Below are 25,788 nucleotides of genomic sequence, written 5' to 3'. Positions count from 1 at the left end.
AGGGAACCAGGAGTCGAGTAATAAAATGCATGCAATACCTAATGAAGAGCCTATGCCAGGCTTGATAAAACGGATTCTGACAGCTGATCATCGCGTGACTGCCTTCTTGCAGCCGATCCCGTCTCTTAACCGTTCCTCTCCAGTATCTACGCATTCCGAAAGACTGGTTTTGAGACCGTGGTGGGTGATGGAATCCGGCTCGGCAGTGTGGGGGATATGTTCAGTGACGGTAGCGCCCGTTTGCATGGTGGGGTGGTCACGATGCGTCAGTGGAGGAGTGAATGTAAACTCCGAGGCTGGTCCTGATGAAACGAGACGTCTCCGTACTTCCAGGCCCTCCAACAGAGTTACCCATAGATAACTCCAGAGGCAGTGAGCTACGACATTCTGGTGAAACCACGATGTGCTTCAACAACAACTTGGATGTCGGTTGACATTCGCAATGATGCTGAGCACTCGGCGAGGAACGGGATGAGACATTAAAGGAGGAAAACACTTGATTCATTAGCTGCAGCCCTATTCCATTTTGGCAAATCCATCAAAGCATTCCGAATAGACCGCCCCAATTCTTCTCAACTTTTCTCTGTATAATCGACACGCCGCGAAGTAACCCAAGCCTCGCTGGAACATGTAGAAGGTATATCTAATTACCAAGCAGAGCCGCCAGCAGAAGACTCCCAGACGGAAGCGGCCTGGGGTTCCTTCTTCTTGATCTCGTTGCCGGTATTGTCACTAGCACCACCCCAAGCAGAATTGCCACCAGCAGAAGCATCGCCGCCGCCGCCTCCGCCGCCGCCCCAGGCAGCATCGTCGCCAGTAGCAGCAGCAGCAGCAGCAGCATCATCATCATCGCCACCATAGCCCTCGTTGGACCAGCCGCCATCGCCGCTAGAGATGCCAAGGTGGGCAACACCAGCCTCCTCGGGGTCAAAGTCGCTCTCAGTCTCGAACTTCAGGTTCTCCAACCCCTTGCCAGTAGGCTTAAACGGCTCGAGAAACTCAGGAACCTCCTGCTTGGTCTCCAAGAGTGTGCGAACGAGAACGCTGGCAATGGGCTCGTCTCGCTCGGTGTAGAATGAAGTGGCAATGCCCCGCTGACCCATGCGTCCGGTACGACCTATTTTGTGGATGTTAATATGGTATAAGTCGATGAGAGAGTAGAAATGAAGGGAGAGCCTTACCAATACGGTGGGTGTACTCCTCGATACCACCGTGGTCCATGCTGGGGAGGTCGTAGTTGATGACGTGGTTCACGTTCTTCACGTCGATTCCGCGAGCGCTAATGCCCGTGGCGATGAGAATAGGGGTCTTACCGGCGCGGAAAGCGCGCATGGAAGACTCCCGCTCCAGCTGGGTACGGTCACTGTGCATTGAAGTGCAGGGAAAGCCCATGTTGTACAAGAAGTCGTCAAGGTCATCAGCAGTGCGCTTGCTGTTGACGAAGATGATGGTGCGACAAGCAGGAAGCGAGTTGATCTGATCCTTGAGAGCAGTCTTCTTGTCGAAGGGGGCCACCTCGAGGATTCTCTGCATAATGTTGGCATGGGTGCTGCCAATGCGTCCAATGTTGATGCGGACACTGGACGAAGAGAGGTGCTCCTTGGCAAGATCGCGAAGGGGCTTGGGGAAGGTGGCCGAGAAGAGCATGTACTTGATACTGCCCTCTTGCTGCTCTGTACGAGGAGTAAGAATCAACCCGGGATACGACAAGGGGATGAAAAACAGCAAGACATACCACCACCGGTCATGATGACATCGAACTCCTCACGCCAATCGTCATGAAGCATCTCATCAGCCTCATCGAAGACCATGTATCTCAGGCGGCGAAGAGAGAGAACATCGGGACGCTGAATGAAGTCACACAGACGGCCAGGAGAAGCAATGAGTACATCACAGCCCTTGCCAAGCTGCTGAATCTGGTCGCGGATCGGACCGCCACCATAGGCGACGCAGGGACGAAGCATGGTGCGGTAGCAAAACTTGCGGGCCTCGTTGAAGATTTGGATCGCGAGCTCACGGGTGGGGCAGACGATGACCACCAGGGGCTCGGCACGAACAAAGACCTGACCAAGCGCAACCTCGGAGGGGTTGGGGCGAGAAGCAGCCAGCTTTTTGGCCTTGCCCATCAACTTGTTGAGGATGGGAATGAGATAGGCGGCGGTCTTGCCGGAACCTGTATTGAAAGTTAGCTCCGACGATCAGGACAAGCATGGTCGGCACAATGACTAACCAGTCTGGGCCACGGCGACCACATCGAGGCCCTTGTGGATGGCCGGCAAGGTATACTTCTGGATGGGAGTGGGAGCCTCATATCCAGCGAGCTCGACGTTCTCCAGCATGACAGGGTGCAAGCCAGCGTCTTTGTAGGAGTGAACGGGCTCGACGCGAGTGGGGCCGTCCTGGCTGACATCGACAGAGGAGATACTAACAAACGTAAGCTATACGCGGACAGATAGAAGGGGGTGAGACACTTGCACTGAAAAGTCGAGACCAGAGTGGTCGTGGCGGGTGTCAGGATTGCCGAAGAGGGCCAGCTCGAGCTCTGGGAACTTGGGGCCAACATCGCCGAACTCGTCGTTCCACTCGTAGATGGCACCATTGCCCTCCCAGTCAGTAGTTTCGACTGGACCCTGCTTGGCAAGCTCGTCGTAGTTGTAGGGAAGAGGCTTGGCCCACGCCTTTCCCTCGTTGTCGATGACGGCAGCAGGTGCCTTCTTCTCCGAGCTCTCGGACGAGAGAGCAGCCTGCATGTTGGCGGTGTCGAAGACGTCCATCTTGTTTGAGGGAAAGCCTGTTCGTCACAATGGTTAGATAATTTGGGGACCAGCGAATGTTGACCTGCGATTAGTTACCAAGTCGTTTGCTCAATGGCGATTACAAGTATAACGTTTGAGAGAAAGGATGACGCGGGGCGAAAACCTTTTGTTTCCTGCGTCTTCTCTAGTTAGTCGGCTAAGTAGAAGGAGGGAAAAAATGCTGGGAAAGGAAAGAGTCGCGTATTGAGATACCGAAGAATATGAAGGGGAAGCCACACACGGTGCACACTTGCTACTAATGTGGCAGGAAGGGGAAAGTTTTGCTGGATGGAAAGCGATCTTCCACGTGATCCTTGATGCCAACACCGCGGTGCCAGACGGATCAATGCGGATCGGATCAGATTAGACAAAGCTCAGGTGGAAGGAACGGGCGAGAAGGGGATCGCGGCTGAGTTGGATGGTGTACCTGCAGCGAAGAGGGACCTTGGCTGACGCGATTTGCGAAGGGTATTTTTCTCAGGTTTGAGGATGACGAGGCGATTTTGCGAAGACGCGCCAACTGCCGTGACGAACCCCCAACCAAAGTGATGAGGACGATGTTCAAAATGACAGGAGGGATGGGTGAGATGGTGGTAAAAATAAGCAGAAAGTCACTTACCACTCGAACCTGAAGAAGAACCTAGAAATGATGCTCTAGTGAGATCCTTCTTGACGGACCATGTATGGTTGGGCAAGGAAAAGATGCGAAGAGAGTTAGAGTTGAGAAGGAGCAAAGGATAGAAATAGGAGGATAGGGGTTGGCAGCATCAATCGACTTAAGGAGAGCAGGGGCAGTTCAGTGGTCCTTCCTAGATGGAAGAAGGGGGAAGAAAGGCACTGTGCAATCTCTTTGAAGCAGGAGCCCCTACCATGATTTTTGACAGCCTTGTGATGTCCCAGATTATTGTAGGCACCAGACGTAAGTAGCCTAGGCTGGCGCAATACTAGAGGCTCCTACCCTGCCTGAAGTCTGCGCACCTGCCCTGTCAACTACATAGAGCCTTGACATAGGCTTTGATGGGGGTTCAAGAGCGCTTCTACTTGATGTGAACAAACATGGTGGAGACTGCAAGAACCTTTCTGTATGGTGTTACTTTGAGATGAGAGAAGTCAGATCTCTGACTGGCTACCCTTCATACAGTAGAGCCAACAGGCATACAAATACAAGGCAGATGATACTTATTGTTGTGTCTACCTATGCTGAGGATCCACGCCATCAATCACCAATATCGGGCATGAGCAAACTTGAAAGATTGAGGTCTCACCGTAGTGAGACGGGTATCAAGATTGTGGCCATCTAATGAATGCTGTTCCGAGTCGATGGGCTGGAATTGCCCTGGGTGCCTCTCATGGTGCTAATGCCCGAACTCCCCGCCAGCCCATTCTTTCATGTACCTTATGCATACGGAGTTTCCGTATAGAGCGGAGAAGCGCAACGGCTTCAAAGACCGTCCCGTTGTGCATTGCCGGCCATCAGGCTGCCCAGACGGACGACAAGAGTAGAAGATTACGCTGCTGGCTATTGTGATGTGTAGCTTCCACGGTGTATGAGACCCTGAATCACGTGGATCTTGGAGGCAAAAGCCGCCTGGTTGATGGTGGTTGTGATCGCTTTTGACAGTGGTTGTGTCGCGCAAGGTCTTGGCGGGCAAGATTCTGTGGGTAACTGCAAGCAAGCGCAGTCCGAAGTTTCACCACAAGTCGAGCAGGTCTTGAGGCTCAACAGCAGACGTTGCCTCATATCCTCCCATACCCTCAGCCAGGGCCTGGTCCATCTGTATTGCCGATCGTCCGATGGTACCGCCCTCCTTCTTGGCCTGCTCCACACCACGGGCGAACGAGTCCAGGAACCTCCTGTGGAAGACACGCTGCCGGGATTCGCGGTCGTTGTACATCTCGGCCTCCTCGTCTCGGCGGGTGCCGAAAAGGTTGAGATATGCGAAGGGGTTCGGTATCCGAGGCACGCGGTACATATTGTCAGAGCGAGCGTTGGGATTGCTTGGCGCAGCGACCTCAGGCTTGAGCCCAGCTTGGAGAAACTTGGCCAGGACGGCGATTTGCCTGGCATGAGACTGCGCGTCTTTCGTTCGTAGGCCCGTCTTCGGCGCGGTCGACCACCCCGTGTTCGTCTTGACGGTCCAGCCCATCAGGGCACAGAAGCTGTTGAGCGTCTTCACCCAGCCGCCGGGGCAGCTGACGGTCTCATCCTCAGCGACGTCCAGGAGCCACTCAAGGACGGCTAGCGAGTCGTTGCTGATGTCGGCAGAAAGGTGGGTCATACCGGCACGGATGTACATGATGCACTTCTCGGCGTGGTACTTGACTTCTGCCTCGGGCAGGGCCCGGAAAAGCTTCAGCAGCTGGCCGCGTACCGGTCCCGAAGCGTCAGAGACAAGGGGCAGAAGCTTGCTCAACACTGTTGCGGTTCCGACAGGGTTATTGTCGGCCAACACTTGACTCGTAAGATGCGCCAGCGACTCTTTACGCTGCTTGTCTGCCCGTGATGTCGAGGCCAGAGAAAGATTGTGCTTGAACTGGGTTGCGTTGTCAGGGGCTTCAGTCGAGAGCTTCTGGTGGCCCATAGCAATCGACTTTGCTTTGAAGCTGGTGTCTGTGAAGTTGGCAGGCTTGACCTTGGCCTTTCCGACCTTAAACTTTGGCTTCTGAAGAGGAATGTCAGTACACCGAGATGTGAGTGAGAAGGGGATCTTTGATGTGCCTCATCCACATCTCACTGAGAGCTTCATACCGCAAAGTCCTTAGCCTTTTCCTTCTTCTTTCTCGTGCTGGAGCCCATGGTTGCTGTCGTTCAGAGATAGTCAACTGAAACGATTCGTTTTGAAGTTTTGCCGAGAGAGCCGAAAAATTTTGTCGCTTGGAATGAACTTCTCGCTATGTCTGTTGCAAAAGCAATGAGTTTTCTCATGGATGGCTTGCATATTGGAGGTTTGGACCCCTGCCAGACTGGAAGCCAGAAAATTTTGGCGGTCAGCAGCGGCAGAATCCCGTCAATTCGGAGCCCCCCCCCCCCCCCCCCCCCGTACGGCCCCCCCAACGTTGTCACGGTTGTTACCCTGTGAATCCTAGCTCCAATTAAGGTCCTCTGGGTACGTATTTTGGCTGGTCGACCAGCCTTACAGACGCCGCGAGCCGACCCAGCTTTGAGGAACACACACACACACACACACACACAATCACACATACACGCACGTATTTGCCTCGGTGATAAAACAAAACATTCCCTTAACTCAACCTTTCAACCCTCGACCGCTCGAAGACAAAACACGCACAACTTCTATTCCGCGTCCTTCATTCCCACAGACCGCGGGCAGCAACCATGGCCGACACCGTCCCCGTGAGAGCAACCTCGAGCCCCTCTATAACGATGGCGTCATAGCTAAATAAAAACGTGCCCCCTCTGTCGCAGAACAACGGACACGACGCGTTGGACGAGACCCTCACGCGACTCTCCAAGAAACCCGGCGTCAAGGCGACCGTCATCCTTGACCGAGTCACGGGCGCGATCCTGCGAACGAGCGGCCAGCTTTCCTCCTTTAACGCTGCGACGCTGGCGACGGGGCAGGGCTCCTTCTCTGGTGAGGGCGCCGCCGGGCAGCAGCAGCAGCAGCAGCAGCAGCAGCAACAGAATGGCGAAGAGCAGCCGCAGGGTCTGGAGGAGTTCGCAGCCAAGGTTTGGAATTGGGTTAATGCGTCGGGCACTCTTGTGCTGGATCTGGACACCGAGGTAAGATGACACGGTTACCTCTGCAACGACGTGTTAGCGGGGTGAAACGAAGTGCTGACTAGGGAAATCAGGATGAGCTGAAGCTTCTGAGGCTACGGACGAAGAAACAGGAACTCGTCATTGTTCCGGACCCGAAGTACCTTCTCATCGTGGTACATGACACACCGCCGGCTTGAGAGAACCCGAAGCCTAACTATACATGACGGGTTCTGTCAGCTTCTCACGAACCCTATCTCGCCGAGTAATGCGCTCCATAAGAACACGCATTACTGCTGGCCGGGTGGCATATATATTGGCTTCTTCGAAGTCATCAACTACACAAGATGCACCAGGTAAACTGGAGCTTGCCCAAGCCACAGGCCTCTCTCGCTTTTGCGCGCGCGCACACACGCGTTAGTACGCGCGTATGTAAAGATTCAAGAGGGGCTGATTTGACATGGACGTCTGAGGTGACGCGAGCGAATGATACCCCGAAATTACCATGCACTACTTCTATCAAATACACAGGTCCAGAACGATACCGGGTCGGCTGTTCGGCAGGCGCGCTGGGCAACTTGAGTCTAATATGAAATGCAATTCAAAATTTCAAATCAGGAAAAGAAAGCCAAGAGGCCAAAGTCATTTCGTTTCGCGGGATAGACAGACTGCCCGACAGCCATTCGAGTCGTGAGCTCAGAAAGCTTCTTGGGCCCCGTCTCGGCCTTGGCGGGACGCCTGAACCTACCTTGCTTGTAGAATATTCGATGGTATCTAAACTAGCAACCAGACCGGCGGTTGGGATCAGTCAGTGACCTCGCAAACATCTTGGTCGCCGGCGCCGAGAAGCGTGGCGCGACACGCCGAAGAACGGGAAGTGGGCCGGGCCCAAGCCGGGATGGGTGCCGTGTGGCTTGACGGGCGAAATGTTGCAACACACCCCTGCTCGACTGCACTCCTCCCAAGTTCCTAAGCCCGGGGGGGGGGGTTAAATTGAAGGCCATTCACCCTGTGCCAAGAAGAAGAAGAAGAAAAAGAAGAAGAAGAAGAAGGAACATATTAAGCCCGCGTTCGGTCGGCTCGCACGGCGATCTTGACCAGCCGGTTGTCCAGGCTTAGACGCAGCAATATGCTCGGTCATATGAAGTGGATGCTAGCAGAGAAGCGTGATGCCATCACTGTTTTTTTGTTTTTTTTTCCCGCTTAGGCGGCTGGATGTTTTGGGTCTCTCCTCGACTCGTTTCAGCAAGTTGAAGGCCTCCCAGCTAATTAAAACCAGCATCCCAACGAGGGAGAAGAAAAGAAGAAGAAGAACAAGAAAAAAAAAAAAAAAGGGCATGGCCTCCTGGGTTCGTCGGCCTCATGCGAAATTGTCGTAAAGGGAGATTGGGGCTCCTTTAGAGTTTTCTTCTTGAACCTTTCGTATTTTGGACGAGGCTGCATCGACAAGACGTGTAGGGTAGGGCTACGTGGTGTAACCTTCCGTTTTGAAGTTCCTTGTATGGCCACCTGAGCACTACAGAGTACAGAAGCTGCATTTCTTCGTTTGAACCATCATTAGGTTTGCCAAGGTTGTTGTTGTTGAATGCGCAAGCTGGCGATCATAATCTGGATGGGTCCCTGAGCCTTTCAGGAACTCCAGAACGATCTAATTCCTTCCGACTTCTCCATGCGATCGATTTCACGATAGCAATTGCAGGCCGACAGCAGTTGATGCCAGTTCGAGACGTGTGTGGAATTCAGCTGACCACATCCCCCTTTTCTTCCCCTCTCCCCCTCCCCCCTGCCCCAACGACATGAGACGAAGACGTTCGAGAAGGATGGGCGAAGCAACTTACGGATTCCGCCCTTCGTTAAACCCCATAACATATCGTCTCATGTCAAGGGACTCAGGATAGATCGGGCCCTCGGCTGCCCAGAGCTCGTGCCCGGAGCGGAGACCTTAAGGCTAGCACCAAGCAACAGCCGAGGGGGGTTGTTCTATGTTGTGTGTCCATGTTGAAGCAGAGGCAGCTGGCGGCGGCGGCGTGCGACAAAAGATCCCGTTGTCACCGTTTCAAAACGTCTTAAACTAATAATGTCCACCATCCCCCCAAACTGTGACGAGGTACGTAGGAGCCTCGAGGGGCCGGTCGAAAAAGCTTCAGATTTCCGAAACTTGTCATCGGCTGAGAGCAACGAGACTTTGCCCTAGCATCCCGGTCAGAAACTGGGTCATGCGCGGCCACCACTCACGACCCTCCGTCTGGGTCGGAGTCCTAACGTTCGAGAACAACAACAAGTCCCAAGCCAGGGGGGGAGGGGATGGATGATCATGGTGATCTCTTGAAGCCGGCGCCCAGGGGGGTGGGGGTGGGTAGATGGCTGGATTGTGTGAAGAATGCAAGCCACACACGGCGCCTCCTTCGGCCCTACCCTCTGGTGACACAACAGCAGCATGCCGTGGGCGCGTTTGCCAGGTATGTGACGGACCGGCGAAGACACTGAAGATGATGGTATGGCGCCCAGTTCTGCGGAAGTGCCAGATTACACATGTTGATGTTTTGTTGAACAAGCCCTGGGCCGGTCCTTCGCAATTCAACCTTTTTTGGTAGCTTCTGGTAGTGGTGTAGTAGTACATACAGTATATGCATGGTGTTTTTCTTCCATTCCCCGGCAGATGGGGATGCGACCTCCCATGATATTGTTGCTTTTCCCCATTCTGTGCATGGTTTGCACGGCCGTATCAAGAGGGGTCCTGGGTATCCAAAAATCCAACGATTCCGGTGAGTCTAGGTCTGTTTTGATATTTTCCATGGTCCAGAGGGGAAACAAGCACCACCGAATTGAGCAGACACCGATACCAAAGTCCACCGCAGCTGCAACACACACTACATCTCCGTTCAGTTCCACTACCGCATCGGACTGCCTTTGGATGTGGAGGAGCAGGAGGAGGATGTGTGGGAAGCGGGTCCCCCGAACCCTACCTGATCAGAGATCTGCCCAAACGCGACAGCATGTGAGAGATGTGTCCCTGGTCTGAAGGGTTGGCAAGGGTCGTGTTGTATTTCACATGCGCGCGCGTGGGAACTGGCTGCTGTGCCCTTGGACCTTTGATTTCCCCCCCCTTCCTGATTCCGGCCTGTTGCAGATTCCTCGCTCCTTATTTCGTCCAGCTTTGCTCCATCACCTCCGTTGGCTCTTCGCTTCTTTTCTTCTTTTCCCAGAAGCCCCAGCCAGGATCCACCGATGAGTTGCAACAAAAGATGCAGGGGATCCCAATGTGGTGGTTTGTTGCGGCCGTGATCATGGATCCCTTGCCTGCGAGGCTCCGCCGCCAGACTCTGTTGGAGTCGAATAGTCCACGCATCTCTGTCCGTCGTGTTGGCGATGGATCCAAGGGGTTACAACAGGCGGTATAACTCCTGGTCAGGATTATGAGGGAAAATGTGGCATTTTGCCGATGAGTCGGACAATTCGTCAGTCGGTTTCCAAAAAGTGAAGCGTTGATGATGGATCATCAGCCTGCCGGTAATCATGCAGTCTTAGATGTATTCTATAGAGAGGTAGGGTATAAGATAGCTGGTGTGTTGCCGGCAAAATGAGCCGTGGTTGTCAAGTCAAAACTGACACATCCGTGGTGCGACTAACCGAAGCTGGCATGGACGTCATGGTCATGGAACACCGCCGTCGTCGTCGTCGTCGTCGCCGCCGCTTGTTGATATCCTTCCACGCTTTGGGTGTACGCTGTATGCTAGCTCCCACGCAGGGAAAGGCAGCCACAAAAAATAAAACAAAAAAGACGGACGCGAGGTGGGAACAGGGGAGGAGTGTTAGGGAATCTGGAGTCACACGCGTAAGCTTGTAGGGTATGCACAATCCTGCGCGTTGAACATGATGAAATCACAACACGCAAATGTTACACGACGAGGGAGAAGAGGCATGCCCATGCCATTCATAGCCGCAAGATGCGGGACATGCCAAATCACCACACACGCACACGCCCCTCCCCCCAAGTCCACCCACATGGGCGCGCAGATGACGAACGAACAGGCTTAAGCTCCTTGATGATTTTCGTTTTGCATCCCCCCCCGGTGCCTTTTCTCCTCTCCCGTCTCCCCGACGCAACCAATTTCCCCATCATCGTACCTAACGCCTAACAATCGACGTGGACCGACCAGAGTTCTGAGCCTGCCGTGCTGCCCACCACCTTTCCCTCCAACTCAACTTGTATTTACAGTCTAAACAGGCCATGCCTTTGGCTCCCTCTTCCACGCTTCCTGGCCCCCGCCCGCAGCTCCAGCTCCAGCTCCTGGGATCTGTTGCTATATTCAGATACGTGAAGTAGTGTAACAACCTCAAGGGCTCAGTATTCCATGGCATGGGCTAGACACATTGCCTCCTTCCACCCCCAGTGCTTGCTCGTTGCATGCGACCTGCGGCTGGGACGAGGGGCACACCAGCAAAGTGGACATGGTCATGGTCATGGCCCTCGTCTGTCCTATCCCGTCGTGTCTAGCACCATCAGCCACCCAGTCAGAGAGGGGGCCCTTTCGATGTGTTGGGCTGGGCCTCGGGGTCTTTTTGGGCTTGCTCTCCCTCGATGAAGTCCAGCGCAGACCGGGAGGAAGCAAGAAGAGTGGACGATAACAATATCGAACTGCCCCCCTGCCTTGGCAGCCGTCGCGCATGTGTCTCTTTTGATGTTGATTTGCATTCATTTCTTGTTTTAACATCCCATCGCCTGGCTCTCATTTGCTGTAGACTATTTGCCTTTCTCTTTCTTTCTCTCTCTCTCTCTCTCTCTCTCTCTCTCTCTCTCACACACACACACTCTCTCTCTCTCTCTCTCTCTCTCTCTCCCCCCTCTTACCTACAAGTCATTTCCATCCCCCCCTTCCTTGACACTCACTCCTCCCGCGCTTTCCTTTGCTTGTTGGGAGACTCCCAACCTATTGTCGTCCACTCGTATTCGTCCATTTGTATCTGCAGCTACGACTTGGCCTGAAATAACACCCCGCGTTCCCGTTGCAACCTTTAAAGGTTACTCCGCAGAAACTTGGACTCCCATCATCCACCGTCGTCGGCGATAAGACGTCAGCCCCTCTCCTTTGACGAAGAACGCCATCGTTGATCAGCCACTCTGCCTCTCTGCTGGGGATTCGGAAGAGGGAATCAAAAGAAGAAGAAGAAATAAAAGGTTGGAAGATTACCGCAAGGGGCCAAGATTTTCAGCCGGCGACAGTGAAAAAGAGAAGAGGAAGATTAAAAAAGTCACAGGCCTGGGAGACCGAGGCAAAGGCTTGAGAAAGGAAAAATAAGGACGATCCAGACGAATGAGACGAGTACGGTGACAGCCCTTCATCCCATCCCAGAAGCAACACCCAACACCACGGGAGACGAACTCGGCACCCAAGATGCCGTCGTTATCGCTACTGAGACGAGGCACCAAGCACGACCAGCAACGGCCGATATCACCGCAAAAGCAGCAGCAGCAACGCCACCAGCTTTCGCAGCTGTCACCGCGACACGAAGATGGGATGGAAGCCGGACCTCAAGAACAACAACCGGGCTCGTCCGGGACCGGGGGGGCCGGCGAGCGGGAGCGGGAGCGCAAATTCTCCAAACGGGACCTCTTTGGGGGGTTGCTGAATCGCAGCAAGGGCCGGGGCAGCAGCAGCAGCAGCGCGTCGACGCCTGCATCGTCGACAAAGTCTGGGCGGGGAACCGGCGCCGAGTCGCCAACGAAGTTTCCTGTAAGTCCAAAGTTTCCCCCCAGCGTCCGTTGTCTATCTACAACACGTCCCGTTTCCACCCTCTTGTTCCTATGTTTCGATGTTTTCTGGTCCTTGTCGTTCTATTTCCCACCCTTTTTGTGTGGTCCTAATGGTTCATTCCTTCCTTTGTTCCTCCGTTCACTCCCTCTTTCTCAGGCAAGGTCCCTGAAGTGGGCGCATCGGTCCAACGCCTGGGCTTTGGTCTCGCTCCAACTCCACCCCGATGCTCCGATGTCCCAATGTTCACAGCTGAAGATGAGGGAGTCCTCAGAATAGCAGCAGACGTGTTGGGAAGATGCACGCAGAACCCATGCATCTCCAACATGCAGACGACATACCATATCTATTACCAATTTACCACCTGTACGCACATTCGGTACCACCCACACCCCAGGTTCGCCGTCAATTAACCTCCCCCACCCCCCCTTCGTCCCTTTTCCTCAGACCAGGTCCGGTCCGGCCGGTGTGTCACAGTGGATTTGTCTTAGCTAAGGCTGGATCTTCCGTGCATCGCAAGACAGTAGACACAGACATCCCATCCGGTGGACGGTCCCCCGGACCCCCGACTTCGACACAGGGCAGCAGCTCCTCAGACGCATGGGTACCTACCTAGGTGCCTTACGTACCCCCCCCCCCCCCCCTCTGGGAGGATCTCTGGGTCCCTGCCCCGTCCGTCCCTTTCCCAAGCCGTGTCCCATCTCTCTCTCTCTTGGCTCTAGCGTTCGCCTCTGGACTTCTCAGTCTTTGGAAGCCACTGCCGTCAGTCTGGCTGCAGCACCACCTCATCCCCCCCCCTCTCTCTCTCCACCATGTCACTCCCCCGCCATCATCCTATCCGGCCCATCAATGGGAGCTGCATCAGGCCACTTTGATCTGCCCATGCCTCCCTCTCTGGCCCTTACCGTGCCACTTCCCCAGCGCGTAATATGCTTGCAATCTGCTTAGCAGTGACGTCCTTTCGAGATGCTCAGACTCTGACGATCTACACCCGTTGCTCCCTTGCATATATCCTTTTCTAATGCCGCGTGACTACCACCACCGCCTCCTCTCGGAGCTCCAATTCCCACACTCAATCACACACTTCCCCCTTCCTTCGTCTTCGACTTTGTTTTTGTCTTCCTTCTGCAAAGCGCAATATTTTCTCTTCATCTTTCTACTCTACCTTCCTGCAAGCCATTTCGTATTGTATTGGTTGCTCCGAGTTTCCTCAAACCATTCAAGACAACGAACGTCTCTCGTTTGCACAAACGTTTACACAAAGAAGGGAAGCAGGTAGTCCTGCCCCCGTCCGACCAAACCACCTTTTGCCAATTCTTTACCTGACCCTTCCGCCCAATTGGTTCAAATCGTCCTCGTCCGACCGTTCCAAAAAGCCGTTGTGTCTTACCAACAAACCCCAGGTTTCCCCTCCGCAGAGCAGTGCCGAATCCCGTTCCTCTCGATCGCCGCCCCCTCTTAACCCCAACAAGCCACTGCCTTCCCCGCCTCCCGGCGACAGCGAGCAGCAAGCCAATGGCCCGACACTCAAGCCAGTCTTGAAGCTGACCAAGATCATGGCTACCCTCAGCGACGACGATGTCGAGAAGCTCTTCTCCGGAGCCCCCCAGTACTTTGCTCGCTCCGAGGGCCATTATACCGGTGCCCCGCACCCCTCCGTCGCCTTTCCCTGGGATGAGTCTCTGGAGATCCGCGACTTGAACGATCATGTCCAGATCGAAGACGCAGCCTGGAGCTGCATCACGGCCTGGCCTCACATCACAAGGGACATGAACTCCAATCCCGCCGCCATCAGATGCGCCAAGGAGAGAAAACGGGCCCACTTTAACCCGCGATGTCGAGAACGGCCTAACATGCTGAGTATGCAAGGGTTGGAGAAGGGCACCATGGGGTACCAGGCTGCTCTCGAGATGCCCGTTGGCGATGCGCTCCAAGAAGAACAGTTCGGCTTCGATAGCCTCGGATCCAAGGCCAACGCCATCGTCGAGCAGCGCCAGAGGATGCTGGCCTCCAAAGATGGTCTACGCCGCCTTGAGGAGACGGCCATCTTGGATCAGCTCATCAAGAACGCCGACAGGTACAAGGAGAACAAGGCCCACAGGAACATCCACAACACATTGTATAACGAATTGTTCCTGGGCATCCTGCATCCCCCAACCCGTGTCATTGACCACCACGACCCATATAGTCTCTCTGTCCAGATTCAGGCCCTTGTAAAGGTACTTGCCACGCCCAATGTCTGGGTCGACTTCTCCCACGTCGAATGGAGAATCCGCTTGGGCCAGATCCTGTGGGGCTCTTTCGAGGGCGACGAGCTCGAAACCGAGGTTGACATCGAGGATGCCGAGACCAACGATGAGCGTAAGGAAGAGAGATACTGGCTGCTGCTCCAGATCCTCCTCGCATGCGAGCTTCTCATCAGACTCGATGCCATCACCGAGGGTGAAGAGCTTGGAATCGAGAGCATCAGACCAGCAGAGATCAAGCGATTTGAGAAAGATGCGAATGCGACGGTTAAGTGGTCGTTGCACCTTGCGCGCGCCTGGCTCGAAAACATTGAAATTATCGAGAGAAAAGTCGATCCAACGAGCACACACAAACGCAACTCGAGTGGATGGCTCGCATCCTTGACAGGGAAGATGAGCCTGCATCCCAACAGCAGCCACGCCCACTCGCACGGTGGTATCTCCGTGTACACCATCCAGGGACGGTATTGCGAACGTCAGGTCAACGGTCTTACCAACTTCGCGAGAAAACTGCGTTGGCCTGATATCGAATCGGACTCGTACGCCGAGCAGATCTCGGACACGGTCAACAAGGTGTCCGAAGCGACGCCGATTCACACGCCTGCGGAGACGCCAATGAGTATTGACACGAAGAGGTCGTCCTACTTCGGCGGCGGCAGGACCGAAGCGAAGGTCACTCGTCATCCGTCCGGAAAGCACAAGATTTCAGCAGCCCTGCACCCTTCGGGTTGGCTGTCAAAGTCTTACGTGTCAGGCTTGATGCTACCCGGCGAAGGGCTGTATCACTTGATCATGTCCACTCTCCTGGAGAACGACAAGGAAGCGATGGCTAAACTGGGCCCAATGGCCAACCTCTGCGGTGGTTTTGTATACCGCGGAAAGAGTTTCTGGAGCACAGCGTGCATTGTTGGCCGTGTTCTGGCCGCTGGTCAGGGTTCCGCGCAGTGCATGGGATGGATCTCGAGCGACATCACCCCCCAAGGCCATGGGGACGGCTGGCTCAACATCGACGTTGCCGAAGTATCAGGTTTGTCTGACTATCATAAGTTCTTACTACACTATGCTGACAGCCCGCCAGAGGACATGAAGAAGACTGGCAAGCAGGCTAGGCTCTGGGGTAAGACGCACGTCGAGCGCGAGTCGTGTGTCTTAGGCGACGCGGACCCCAGCTCGGTGTTGCCCGCTGACTTTATCATCCCTTACGAAAACAACTATTCCGAGCCGCCTCCTAGCCTGAGCATCTCACTGCTGTCGCTCAACCTTTCCAAGCCCATAGATTCGGCCCAATCTACTCCGACGGAGGAGACAGTGATGACCCCGTTCTCTGACGCGACTAGAGCCCCTGAACTCTACACATACCCGTCGTCCATCTCGTTTTCTGTTGGCCCCCTTGGAGGCGAGGCAAAGGAGTACAGCTTCGCGCTGACCAAAGATATCCACTTCGTCACGGCTCATCCGTGTCATCCCTCGTCTCGTGTTAGGGTCTTGAGGTCGCCTTCCAGCCCTACCATTCAGCAAATTGATGTAGACGGTAGCGGCGTCGGCGGTCAGAGCTCCAAGCCAGCCACCGTCACGGGTAAGGCAAAATCGCTCCATTTATTGCAGCCACTTACACTGACCACTAATCTCAGGACACCCCCTGCACAAGTTGTTCACGTATACCGTCATTCACCTTTCGGAGCTGCTCGAGAAGCCTGAAGCCTCACTGAACGATCTCCTCCTCAACACGTCCTCTGTCCGACGGCCCTCTCTAACTCCCGTCATGAACACCACACCCCGCGTTCTGGTGATTGACTGCATAACAGGCTTCAAACGTCAGCCGCCGACGCAGGAGACACCCACGTCACCCGTTCTTGAGCGTACCGCTAACGGTGCCAATCTCGCCACGGCGAATATGCACCTCGAGTCACGGCGCCGTCAGTTTGGCAGTGACATGGAGATTCTAGTCCGAGCCTTTTGTGCGGAGAAGGGCTGGAATGCCATCATCTCGAGGCGCAGGCGGGGGTGCCTCGCCTGCGCCATCAGGGAGGCCGGCGCTCTGGCTTGGAAAGTCATCATTCGCGTTGACTAAAGTCGCAACACTCCACTCCACTCTACTTGACTTTCCTTTTTGTTTTCTCCTTTTTTTTATTTTCGGTTTTGCTTGTGTACATTCTAAGGCGACGGAAGTCTGGGTGCCAAGGATCCGCGAAGAAACTCACGGGATATACACGTCCACGTACACAGAGAGAGGCATACATAGCGTTGATTTTTGCAGAAAGACTAGGAGACGAAAGATGGATAATGGGTGTCTGCATTTTTCCGTTCTGAGCTGTAGTGCGAGATACCCCCCCTGATGTAATACGCTGTAATGATCAATATTCCTCCTCGGACCGTCGCTTCCACCCGTGCAACATAAATACAAACTCCCACGTAGTAATTGACTGCAGAAGCCAGTATACTGCTAAATGGTCTAGCGGCTGTGCCTCAAATGATACCGCATACCTGGATTTGAATCAATCTCAAGAAGTGACAGGGTCCAGTTCGCAAAACCGGCTAGAAAACATGATCATGCATCTCGCTCGGTGCAGCATTGAAGACGGCTCGGCACTAGTTCCAGACCGAGCCTCCACAGAAAAGAAAGATCCCTAGGCTTTTTCAGCCTTTAACGGGTATCGTACCAAAAGATGCCACCCTCTCGGTTCAAATCGTCGGCTCGTGGCAAGTCAGTCCGGTCAGCATGCCGCAGGCCAAAAACCAAGTTGCCTCCCAACGACAATCTCGCTCAGAGATCACCATTATCGAACCAGCTGTCGACGCTCCATTCCCTCCAGCCACGCTTCTCGCCGGGAAGCTGAATGGACTCGTACTCCTCGCGAGTGACATTCTGCCACTCCTCGACGGGGATCCAGCCGATGTAGGCGCGGTCACCGAAGCCGCCGACCCAATATATGGAGGTAACGACGAAGCGGACCCATTCAGACTCATGAACAGGGCTGCCAGGGAGCCAGTACTTAGAGTCCGGGTGCTTGTCAACGAAGCAGTGGGCGAGCTTGAGGGAGGTGACGGGGTCGACGGGAATCTTCTCAAGGTAGCCGAGCAGCGAGAAGCGCGGCAAGTTGGCAGCGGAGTAGGGGACGGTGTCCGGAGGAGCAACAACCGCGCCTGCGTCCGAGCTACCGAAGATTCTGTTCTTGAGGGAGGACAGGAGGGAGATGCGCTTCGCGGGCGGGAAGGGCGGGACCCAGTGCATAGAGAGGGAGATGTTGGAGCCAGCGCGGACGTTCTTGAAGGACGTGGCGATGGTAATGGCCAGGATCGTCGGGTTGCCCTCCTCTTCGCAGTCGGCGACGTAGTCCATCAGGCCGATGGGCATGCCAGAGAGGTCGCCGCCCGAGGCGGAGTGCGCGCCGGCCGGGAAGACGGTCGAGAGCTCGGCCAGTTTGGTCATTGCAAGGATGCGACGGCCCATGATGGCGGACTCGTATGAGGTCGGGATGCGACTGGTATCGACCGAGGAGGAGGAGGGGTTTGACAAGAGGTGTCGAGGCATGCCAGGCTCGAGGATGGCGGTAGCCGCGGTGGCGCCGAGGCCAGAGAGAAGAGCGGAGGCCTTCATTATGGTTTCGGACGGGACGGGACGACTAGAAAAGTGCAGGGGAGACACCAGAGGGCGCAGAAAAAGGGGATGGCCGGGACAGTTGAGAGCGGGTGCGTGCGAGGTTTTGTAGCAAGCGCTGGGTCGGTCGAGATGTGCGGTCGGATATGGGTGGGATCGATCGTACGAGCTTTTCGTGGTGCGAAAGCGGTCTCGGAAGGCTAAGAAGAGGGCCAAGATATGCGGATGAGCTATTGAGTACGAGCACGGCGGGGACGTCTGCTTTAGGGAGACTTTGTCGGTCGTGGGTGGGATGGCTGAAGAAGACGGGCAAGGTCTCTCACTGGATCCGCCAGGGAATACGGGAGAGAGGACAAGCTCCGCCGGGTCAGAGTCACGACGAGTCGGGCTTCGTAGCGGCAAGGACGCTTGGTTTGAACGGTGGACTGGCGTTGTCGGGCTTGGTCGGTCAGAAGATTACCTCAAGTTGGGTTTAGCAGCACACTCCGCAGAGGAGAAGGGGCATGTGATGCCTGGGATGAGACGCTTGGAAAGTGGCCCCGGGGTTAGATCTGATAAGCCAAAGGCCGTTTAGCGCCGAGACATGCTTTACCCACCCAGGTGGGCAGGGCTTTCAAACGCTGCGCCGTATGCGAGGGAGGTTTTGGTCTCCGGTGCCATGGCTGAAGAGAGCGCGCCTGCAGGGATTGAGATGCATGGTCATTTCCGCCGGGTATGGGCGAAGTGGTTCGATGACCATGGCGTAAGATGAAAAGTCCAGAAAGGAAAAGCGATTCAGAACGGGATGAACGACCTTCTTAGTGGCCTTGTAATGAATGCCATGCCCATCGCCTATCAGGCTTATCGGGGTGAGGGGCGGGAATGTACAGTGTTGAAGACAGTGTAAATGATAGTCTCAGCAGCCTGAGACCATGTTGTGGAAACTGTGAGCTAGAATTTTCTAGTGGGGACCGACAGGTACTTGAGTACCTGATTAGATGGCAGAAGGTACCCAAAACTGCTGAAACTTGGTTTGGCAGGAAGTACCGTCTACCGGAGAAAGGTCTTTCTCTCTTGACAACTCCTGGTTGGTGCGTGCGCGTAACCTATCTGTCAGCACCTAGGCAAAAGCCGCAACTCATCAACAAAGACAGTTTTAAGCATATCGCATTGGCAGGTGCAGGCCTTCTAACTGAAAATATTATCAACAACAACCAAGGAAGCTTTGGATCACAAAAAACAAGTACATCTAAGGCATCTCTTCTTGCCTTGTCTCTGGTGTTCGATTCACTCACTGACTGCGGTACCTAGCTGGCACTCGACGTAAAGGGTCTGGTGTCTCACTCACTGCTCCACTGAAAATTCACTCTGGGACCCTGAGGGACTTACTTTGATCGCGGGACCAACGCTTATCGGGAGCCGACCTGCACCAAGCCTGCCATGGGAGAAAAGACTGAGATGGCATCATGGAACGGTCTCCCCGTTGAGCTCAAAGGTCTAATCCTCGGGCATCTGGCCTCTGGTGCCGTCACAGAGAGGCGCTCAAAAATATGGAAGGCCAAGGGCAAACGTCATGACATGGGCAGCTACGCTGTGGTGTGTCGACAGTGGCAGGGGTTCATCGAGAAGGTCAACTTCAGCAATCTCGAGATCAGCACCAGCAAGGACCTCGCCAGCTTCGACGAGATTTTCCAGGGCCCCAGTCGCCGCTCCTACCTGCGCCGCGTCTCACTCCGCGTCGAGCTGCCGCGCTACGCCAACAAGCTCGCCAAGATACCCGAGACTGACGTCGAACAGAACGACAACGAAATCGCCTTCACTCAGGGCATCTGGAACTTCTTCGACATTCTAAGCAAATGGACGACTTCGGGCGCGGGCATCGAGCTGGAGCTGAGCGCTGCCTCGCCCAGTGACAAGAACAAGTACTTTGGTGAAATGGGCCTGGACCAGGATGGCAATTCACGCTTTTTCGATCACGATCTCGACTTTTGCTTCATCACCGCCGGATGCGACCAGGTCGGACGGCACGGCTTGCCCGAGGTCTCGGTCGTTAGCAGTTGCCAGGTCTTGCGTCGCAACCATCGGAACTTCTCCTCTCGGGCGCTCCTCACCATTTTTTCGAGTCTGCCCCAGCTTCACGAAGTCCGCTTCGAGCCTTGGCATCAAGTCGACATGGAGGCCCAGTTGGAAGTCGACTCAGGTATGTCTTCCCCGTCCCTTTCTGATCAGATGGGGGACAACTCAGCCGCTAGCTGAAGCTGACCTCTTCAGATCACGCCCGGACTCTCCCCTTCTGGCCGTCTCACATCAAGCGGATCAGCCTTTTTGAACACTTCGACGCATTTGCCGATGGTGGCGAGGGCGAGTGGGAGGATGCCGACTCTGGCGATGAAAGTGAAGCAGAAGAAAACGCCGATGCTGTTGCCGCTCCTGGTCCCACCATGGACGACGAAGAAGACGGAGGCGTCCCGAGGACCTCATGCCCCAGCTTGGGCCACAATCTGGGTTATCTCAGTCTCCAAGCCGAGGAAATGGCCGTCTCCAACGTGTCCGATGTAAGCGACTTCTTCGAGGGCTTTATTTCGCGCAGAAGCGCGCCACCCGTGTGGAAGCACCTCCGCCGGCTTGTGGTGACATCAAACATGATGATTGACGGTGTTGACGCTGAGCTCATCAATAACGTCCTTCGCATGGTGGCCAATGTCGCGAAACACATGCCGGCTTTGCAGGTCATGGAGATATACAAGACTGACCAGTTTGGAGGCGCCGTCTTCCGCTACAGCGTTGAGACACTCTCAACAAAGGCCAGCTGGGAGAGCACTTGGGATTTCCGTGTGGACAAGGACGTGAAAGCTGCATGGACAGAAGTTGCCAAGAAGAACACCCCTCACAGCCTGGAGTTCCTTCCCGAGATACGCTTGGGCGACTATCAAGGACCGTATGTCTTCTTCGATCAGAACCTTGTGACGAAAGACCTTGTCCTCCATCCGAGTTCGCTGGAGGACATGCTGTCCAAGAAGTTAGACAAGTGCAAAGCATGCCATGGGTTCTGCGCGCATCCTAAGAACTCGGAACAGGTTTGGGGCTCGCTCGGAGTTGATGGATAAAGTATGCGAGCATGGCTGATGCATTCACACGAGATCATGTCAAGATACCCTGTACTTTGTAAAGTATACACATTGAACGCCTAGTTCACATACAGACGGGGCGGTTGGGCAAAAGCAGCATGGATTGCACATCGGTTCAGGAAAATATCAATCCATTAATAGCTTATCTTGTGGACTGTCTTCCAACGAGTAGAACATCATCAAAGTGGTTCAAGTTTTCTTGGCCGATGATTCATCTCGCTCTCGCTATTGTCTGGCCACGAGGTTCAAGTTTAAGGTATTGGTTTTGATTGGCTGACTCGTTTGTACTAACCCCTAAATCCGATCAACCCTTTTCCGGCTAATTTCTTCCGGGCGGCAAAAAAAATGAAGAACCCCCCGATCATAAATGGAAGGAAACCCCCTCGCTCGCCCTGCTCATTCCCCACAGCCAACACGTGACGTGCACACAGAATCGAGTGAGCCAAAATTGCTGGTCCCGCAGTTCTCCTTCGCACGCAACCCGACGCCCATCCGCCCGCGCAGAAGTCGACAAACCCGCCCTCGATTTCCATCGACAACCAACTCACCGAAACACCACAGCAGCAACTTGTCAAACCGCCACAATGGGAAAGGTTCACGGATCGTTGGCGCGTGCCGGAAAGGTCAAGTCTCAGACGTAAGTCTTGCCCATTCAGCCAGTCTACTGCTTAAGCCCCTTCTGCTCTTCCTGGAGGGGGAAGTGGCAACCGCTCGGAAAATATCGGTCATCGCGGACGATGACGAGGGAAAGCGACTCCTGTTGGAGGGAAGAGGAGGGGACCATAACGCAACAACGCTCGATGTCGACGAATCGACGACGACGAAAATGACGACCACACAAGGACGCGATGACCGATCAGGCGATGCTGGGAACTGCCGTCTTGACGGAAACAAATCGAACCGATCGCTGACCATTACGATAGCCCCAAGGTTGAGCCCCAGGAGAAGAAGAAGACCCCCAAGGGCCGCGCGAAGAAGCGTCTCACATACACCCGCCGCTTCGTCAACGTCACCCTTACCGGTGGCAAGCGCAAGGTACGCTTTCTCCGATCAAGACCGTCGTCTTGAGATTCTGCCATGTTGTTGCTTGGTAACTAACGCCGCCCTTCAGATGAACCCCAACCCTACCGCTTAAACGCTTTTTCTCTCCTTCCCTACGCATTCGATACGACTCTAGGAACGTCTGGGCCACCGGCATAAGGGTGGAATCGACGGGACAATCAAGTTCAAGGGTGGTTGGCGAAATATGGTGAAATTTGGGAAATTGCCGTCGTGGTCGGGGATTCTACCACTCCTCCCACCCCTCCCTCTCCGCCTGCTGATGGTGTGAGATCGGGTGCGGCCAGGGTGTAGATATTCTCCTACGACCCGATGAAGCAACAAGAGACAAACGAATGCGTACAGCAGAAATACGTAAAACTACTTGGTTTTCTGGCATTCAAAATCGGAAATGGGGAACTCGCTTTTTTTACTCTGCCTCTGTCTCCAATGAGTCCGTCGGATGCCGTCAAAGGCCGCCGGTGGTTCGCCATCGTTCGGGGAGAAATACACGCTATTTCTTCGGTCATTTTACATGTCTTGCCCTGCCCGAGTGATGCAACATTGAATGATTGCCGGGGGGTAAGTCCTTGACCCCGGCTGGGCCACCGCTTCATCAATACCCTGAAGCTGGCGCCCAGACGTCCGGCCAGTGACAGTGAGGACGTCACCACGGGCATAGCATGGCCTGCTTATCCCATAATGACCCAGTCCACTTGCACGGGACTGCTGACACAGAAACAGGTATATACAGAGGGCGGATGGAGAGGTGCCGGCACGTTGATTTCAACATCAGCGGCTAGGCCCCTCTTGACAAGCATCCGGCTACTAATCGACACAAAGACCATTCAGAGCATGGCCTCAAACGCTACCATAGACTTAGGAACAGTCAGCAGGGAACCTGATTTCTGCCATGTTCGACCTCTTGCGCCCTGTCCGAGGTTTTATTGCAGGACCTGCCGACTTCATGATGGCCACCGCGAAGCTTCAGAACGGGGTTTGGCAGAAACATAAATAACATGCATACGTGTCATCAGAACACCAAGGCTTACGGTCCTTGGCCGCGTTTTACCAAAAACCCGAACGGATCACATCTGGCCAGCACGTTCGCGATTCCCGCCAGGTTACACCCATTCACTCTCCAGATCTCGCACCACAGAGCCGAAACGAGGGGAGTTGGAAGTTGGCTGGGAAACTCGTCGAGACACGAGACCTTTTGATTCATGGAAGAGCAGCGCCATAATGCTGGATACAGAGATTGCGTTCTGCCCTCTCCTGAGAAGCGTCGAGTCGGAAGCATCGTCGACGGTCAGATTACGACACTCCACGCGCAGCGCCGTTCATGGGCTCGGGTGTTGTGGTACATGTTGCATAGTGCCGACACGCTCTCGATACAATACGACTCCAAATCTACTACCCAGCTCGCTTCCTCGTCTTCTGGTATTTACCCCTTGCCTGTCTTAAGACTTCGAGCGCGTTACTGCGGTCATAGCCAGTCCCGTTTTCCACAGTAACTAGGCATTACGCTCTCAATAGGCAAACTCAATTTTCTTCAACCCTTCTCACAGAGCACTTCCAGGGAGCCGGACGAGGGAAACCCTCCATGGGATCCACCGGGTCTACGGCCGAGAAAGCCCCTTCCCCTGTGCAATCTGTTAAGTCGCATCAGAACCTGACCCCACGCAGTATTTGGTGTTGTCATCGTGTGGCTACGTCGTATTATGCTCTTTCAGCCATCACTGCTTATCGTAAACTGGAACGACAACACACAGAGAAACTCGGAGATAGTGACCAAAAACCAAGGGCAGTCCCGGCCTCTGTCTTCGGCCTGCAGCGCCTCCAGCTGGCCGTCGCGCTTCCGGGTAACGTTAGGATCGGCGGTCCAAGCATGTATCGAACTCCCCAGAATTTGGTTCGACTTCGTGTATTGGCTTCTTCTTTTCTTCTCTGCACGCTTAGCAACAGATGGAACCAGCACCCCATGGCATGGATGATACGTTGGATCACGATTCATCAAGTCAGCCAGAGCATCGGTTGCTAATCATCGATCAGCAAGGCCGAGTCCGGGCGCCAGAATCTTTACTTTCAGGGATGTCTATGCTCCGGATTCCCATCCTGATATAAGCCAGGGTCCCTTTACCGTATACAGCACACGCATTCTAGGCTATTGCCGCAGCGAGCCAGCGCGGACCACTAGCCCAGATCCCATGTTTCCCTCGTCCCGGCAACCCTTCTTGATTGCTCTAAGAAGAGTCCCTCATTCATTGGAAGTGTTTATTTCCAGGAAACAAAAACACAGGCGTCACGGCCGTGGCATGTGACGACCAAGAAGAGAACGTCTGTCCAGGGCATCAAACTTGGCGCTCGGTATGTCCCGATTTGACGACCCATCTCCGCCCTTGGCACTTCCATGCGTCCATCCGGAACCCGGAGTTGGCAATAGGGCTCAAAACACACAGAGAGATAGCGCACAAGATCGGCGCATGCTAGTCTTCGATCAGTGCCAAGACCGTCATCAGCATTCCCGCCGGCGCCGGCCCCACTGCAAAAAAACGGCGCGAATCCTGGCGATACCCCGGTCAACACTTACATGGCAAACACCCTCCTTTCTCTACCTTCCTTCCCCGCCGGCTAGTCAGTCTCCTTCAATGCCCAAGTTTCTACAACCCTTTCGAAAAGAAAACAGACCCCAGATTTGTTCTGAAAGCTTTCAGCTGTGTCCCCCCCCTTCCGTGACGAGTGCGGTGTGCGGGAGCTCATGCAGGGAGACAACCCGGATCGGCCCCTCGCACCCAATGTCTCGCCTTCCCGGAATCTCGGGACCTCCGAAGGTCCACCAAGCCTTTGCTATCTGCTGACGGACAATTGCCTTCGTTCATACAAGATGGAGTCCGGAAGAGTGATGTGGCGTCAAACCCACGCCCCAGTGGTAATCGACTGAATACCCTGCCTAACTTGCTCTGCTCCAAGCCATGCTACTCGAGATCAGTCCCAGCACAATTCCATACTGTCCGACAGTCAACATATAAGGGAGACTTGGGTGAAGTACGAAGAGGTATCTTTATATCATCCGGGCGGGTACATAGCTCTAGTTGTAAAAACATTCAAAAGTGCTCCCAGTAGTCTCCCCCTTCGGTCGTGGAAAAAAGACAAAAGAGAAGGCCACGCACAACCGGTGCTCGTCGAGATCTCCGCTCTTGAACCATTTCAAAATAACAAGTTCGAACCGCCCCAAAAGTACAACGACGCCTCGGCAAAGTAACCATACGCTTCAGTGTTGACCCAGCTGAATCCCCCATCATGCTCCAACAATATTGCCACTCTTTAACAACGTTGTGAATCTCCTCAGCATCCAATCGTCTTCATCAAGCCACTCATTACTCGGCGCATTACGTCGTATTTCGCTGCTGGCAAAGTCTGGTTGATCTTGTGGTCAGATGGACACAGAGAAACCCACGCAGATCGCCAGCCACGATTGTAGGATATCGAGTAAACACATCAGGTCGCCCTCCATTATCTTCCCATACATA

General features: G+C 54.4%; 8 protein-coding genes across 8 annotated transcripts; 5 read left to right on the top strand and 3 right to left on the bottom strand.

Annotated features, from left to right (window-relative positions):
- Nucleotides 1–647: 647 nt before the first annotated feature.
- On the bottom strand, nucleotides 648–2,774 carry CH63R_07538 (DEAD/DEAH box helicase; the record flags this gene model as incomplete). The annotated part of the gene is made up of 5 exons (XM_018302513.1): nucleotides 648–1,117; nucleotides 1,182–1,673; nucleotides 1,736–2,173; nucleotides 2,231–2,438; nucleotides 2,472–2,774. The coding sequence occupies 5 exons, from the start codon at nucleotides 2,772–2,774 to the stop codon at nucleotides 648–650; spliced, it is 1,911 nt and encodes a 636-aa protein (XP_018157291.1).
- A 1,712-nt stretch (nucleotides 2,775–4,486) lies between these two features.
- Nucleotides 4,487–5,592, bottom strand: CH63R_07537 (Pre-rRNA-processing protein IPI1; the record flags this gene model as incomplete). The annotated part of the gene is made up of 2 exons (XM_018302512.1): nucleotides 4,487–5,458; nucleotides 5,545–5,592. The coding sequence occupies 2 exons, from the start codon at nucleotides 5,590–5,592 to the stop codon at nucleotides 4,487–4,489; spliced, it is 1,020 nt and encodes a 339-aa protein (XP_018157290.1).
- A 540-nt stretch (nucleotides 5,593–6,132) lies between these two features.
- CH63R_07536 (uncharacterized protein) lies at nucleotides 6,133–6,716 on the top strand (the record flags this gene model as incomplete). The annotated part of the gene is made up of 3 exons (XM_018302511.1): nucleotides 6,133–6,150; nucleotides 6,193–6,540; nucleotides 6,612–6,716. 3 exons carry the CDS (start codon nucleotides 6,133–6,135, stop codon nucleotides 6,714–6,716), a joined length of 471 nt encoding a protein of 156 aa, XP_018157289.1.
- Nucleotides 6,717–11,912: 5,196 nt separating this feature from the next.
- On the top strand, nucleotides 11,913–12,548 carry CH63R_07535 (uncharacterized protein; the record flags this gene model as incomplete). The annotated part of the gene is made up of 2 exons (XM_018302510.1): nucleotides 11,913–12,251; nucleotides 12,429–12,548. The coding sequence occupies 2 exons, from the start codon at nucleotides 11,913–11,915 to the stop codon at nucleotides 12,546–12,548; spliced, it is 459 nt and encodes a 152-aa protein (XP_018157288.1).
- Nucleotides 12,549–13,825: 1,277 nt separating this feature from the next.
- On the top strand, nucleotides 13,826–16,586 carry CH63R_07534 (uncharacterized protein; the record flags this gene model as incomplete). Its single annotated transcript, XM_018302509.1, has 3 exons — nucleotides 13,826–15,542; nucleotides 15,594–16,091; nucleotides 16,147–16,586. The coding sequence occupies 3 exons, from the start codon at nucleotides 13,826–13,828 to the stop codon at nucleotides 16,584–16,586; spliced, it is 2,655 nt and encodes an 884-aa protein (XP_018157287.1).
- Nucleotides 16,587–17,279: 693 nt separating this feature from the next.
- CH63R_07533 (uncharacterized protein) lies at nucleotides 17,280–18,113 on the bottom strand (the record flags this gene model as incomplete). The annotated part of the gene is made up of 1 exon (XM_018302508.1): nucleotides 17,280–18,113. The coding sequence occupies one exon, from the start codon at nucleotides 18,111–18,113 to the stop codon at nucleotides 17,280–17,282; it is 834 nt and encodes a 277-aa protein (XP_018157286.1).
- Nucleotides 18,114–19,532: 1,419 nt separating this feature from the next.
- Nucleotides 19,533–21,199, top strand: CH63R_07532 (Oxoglutarate iron-dependent oxygenase; the record flags this gene model as incomplete). Its single annotated transcript, XM_018302507.1, has 2 exons — nucleotides 19,533–20,292; nucleotides 20,364–21,199. 2 exons carry the CDS (start codon nucleotides 19,533–19,535, stop codon nucleotides 21,197–21,199), a joined length of 1,596 nt encoding a protein of 531 aa, XP_018157285.1.
- Nucleotides 21,200–21,804: 605 nt separating this feature from the next.
- Nucleotides 21,805–22,355, top strand: CH63R_07531 (Ribosomal protein S30; the record flags this gene model as incomplete). Its single annotated transcript, XM_018302506.1, has 3 exons — nucleotides 21,805–21,857; nucleotides 22,144–22,255; nucleotides 22,332–22,355. The coding sequence occupies 3 exons, from the start codon at nucleotides 21,805–21,807 to the stop codon at nucleotides 22,353–22,355; spliced, it is 189 nt and encodes a 62-aa protein (XP_018157284.1).
- Nucleotides 22,356–25,788: the final 3,433 nt, after the last annotated feature.

The sequence above is a fragment of the Colletotrichum higginsianum genome, chromosome 5 (genome assembly GCF_001672515.1).
Source record: "Colletotrichum higginsianum IMI 349063 chromosome 5, whole genome shotgun sequence".
In the NCBI taxonomy this organism is placed as follows: domain Eukaryota; kingdom Fungi; phylum Ascomycota; class Sordariomycetes; order Glomerellales; family Glomerellaceae; genus Colletotrichum; species Colletotrichum higginsianum.
Note: the sequence above shows the minus strand (reverse complement) of the source record. Positions and strands in the feature narration are given on the sequence as shown.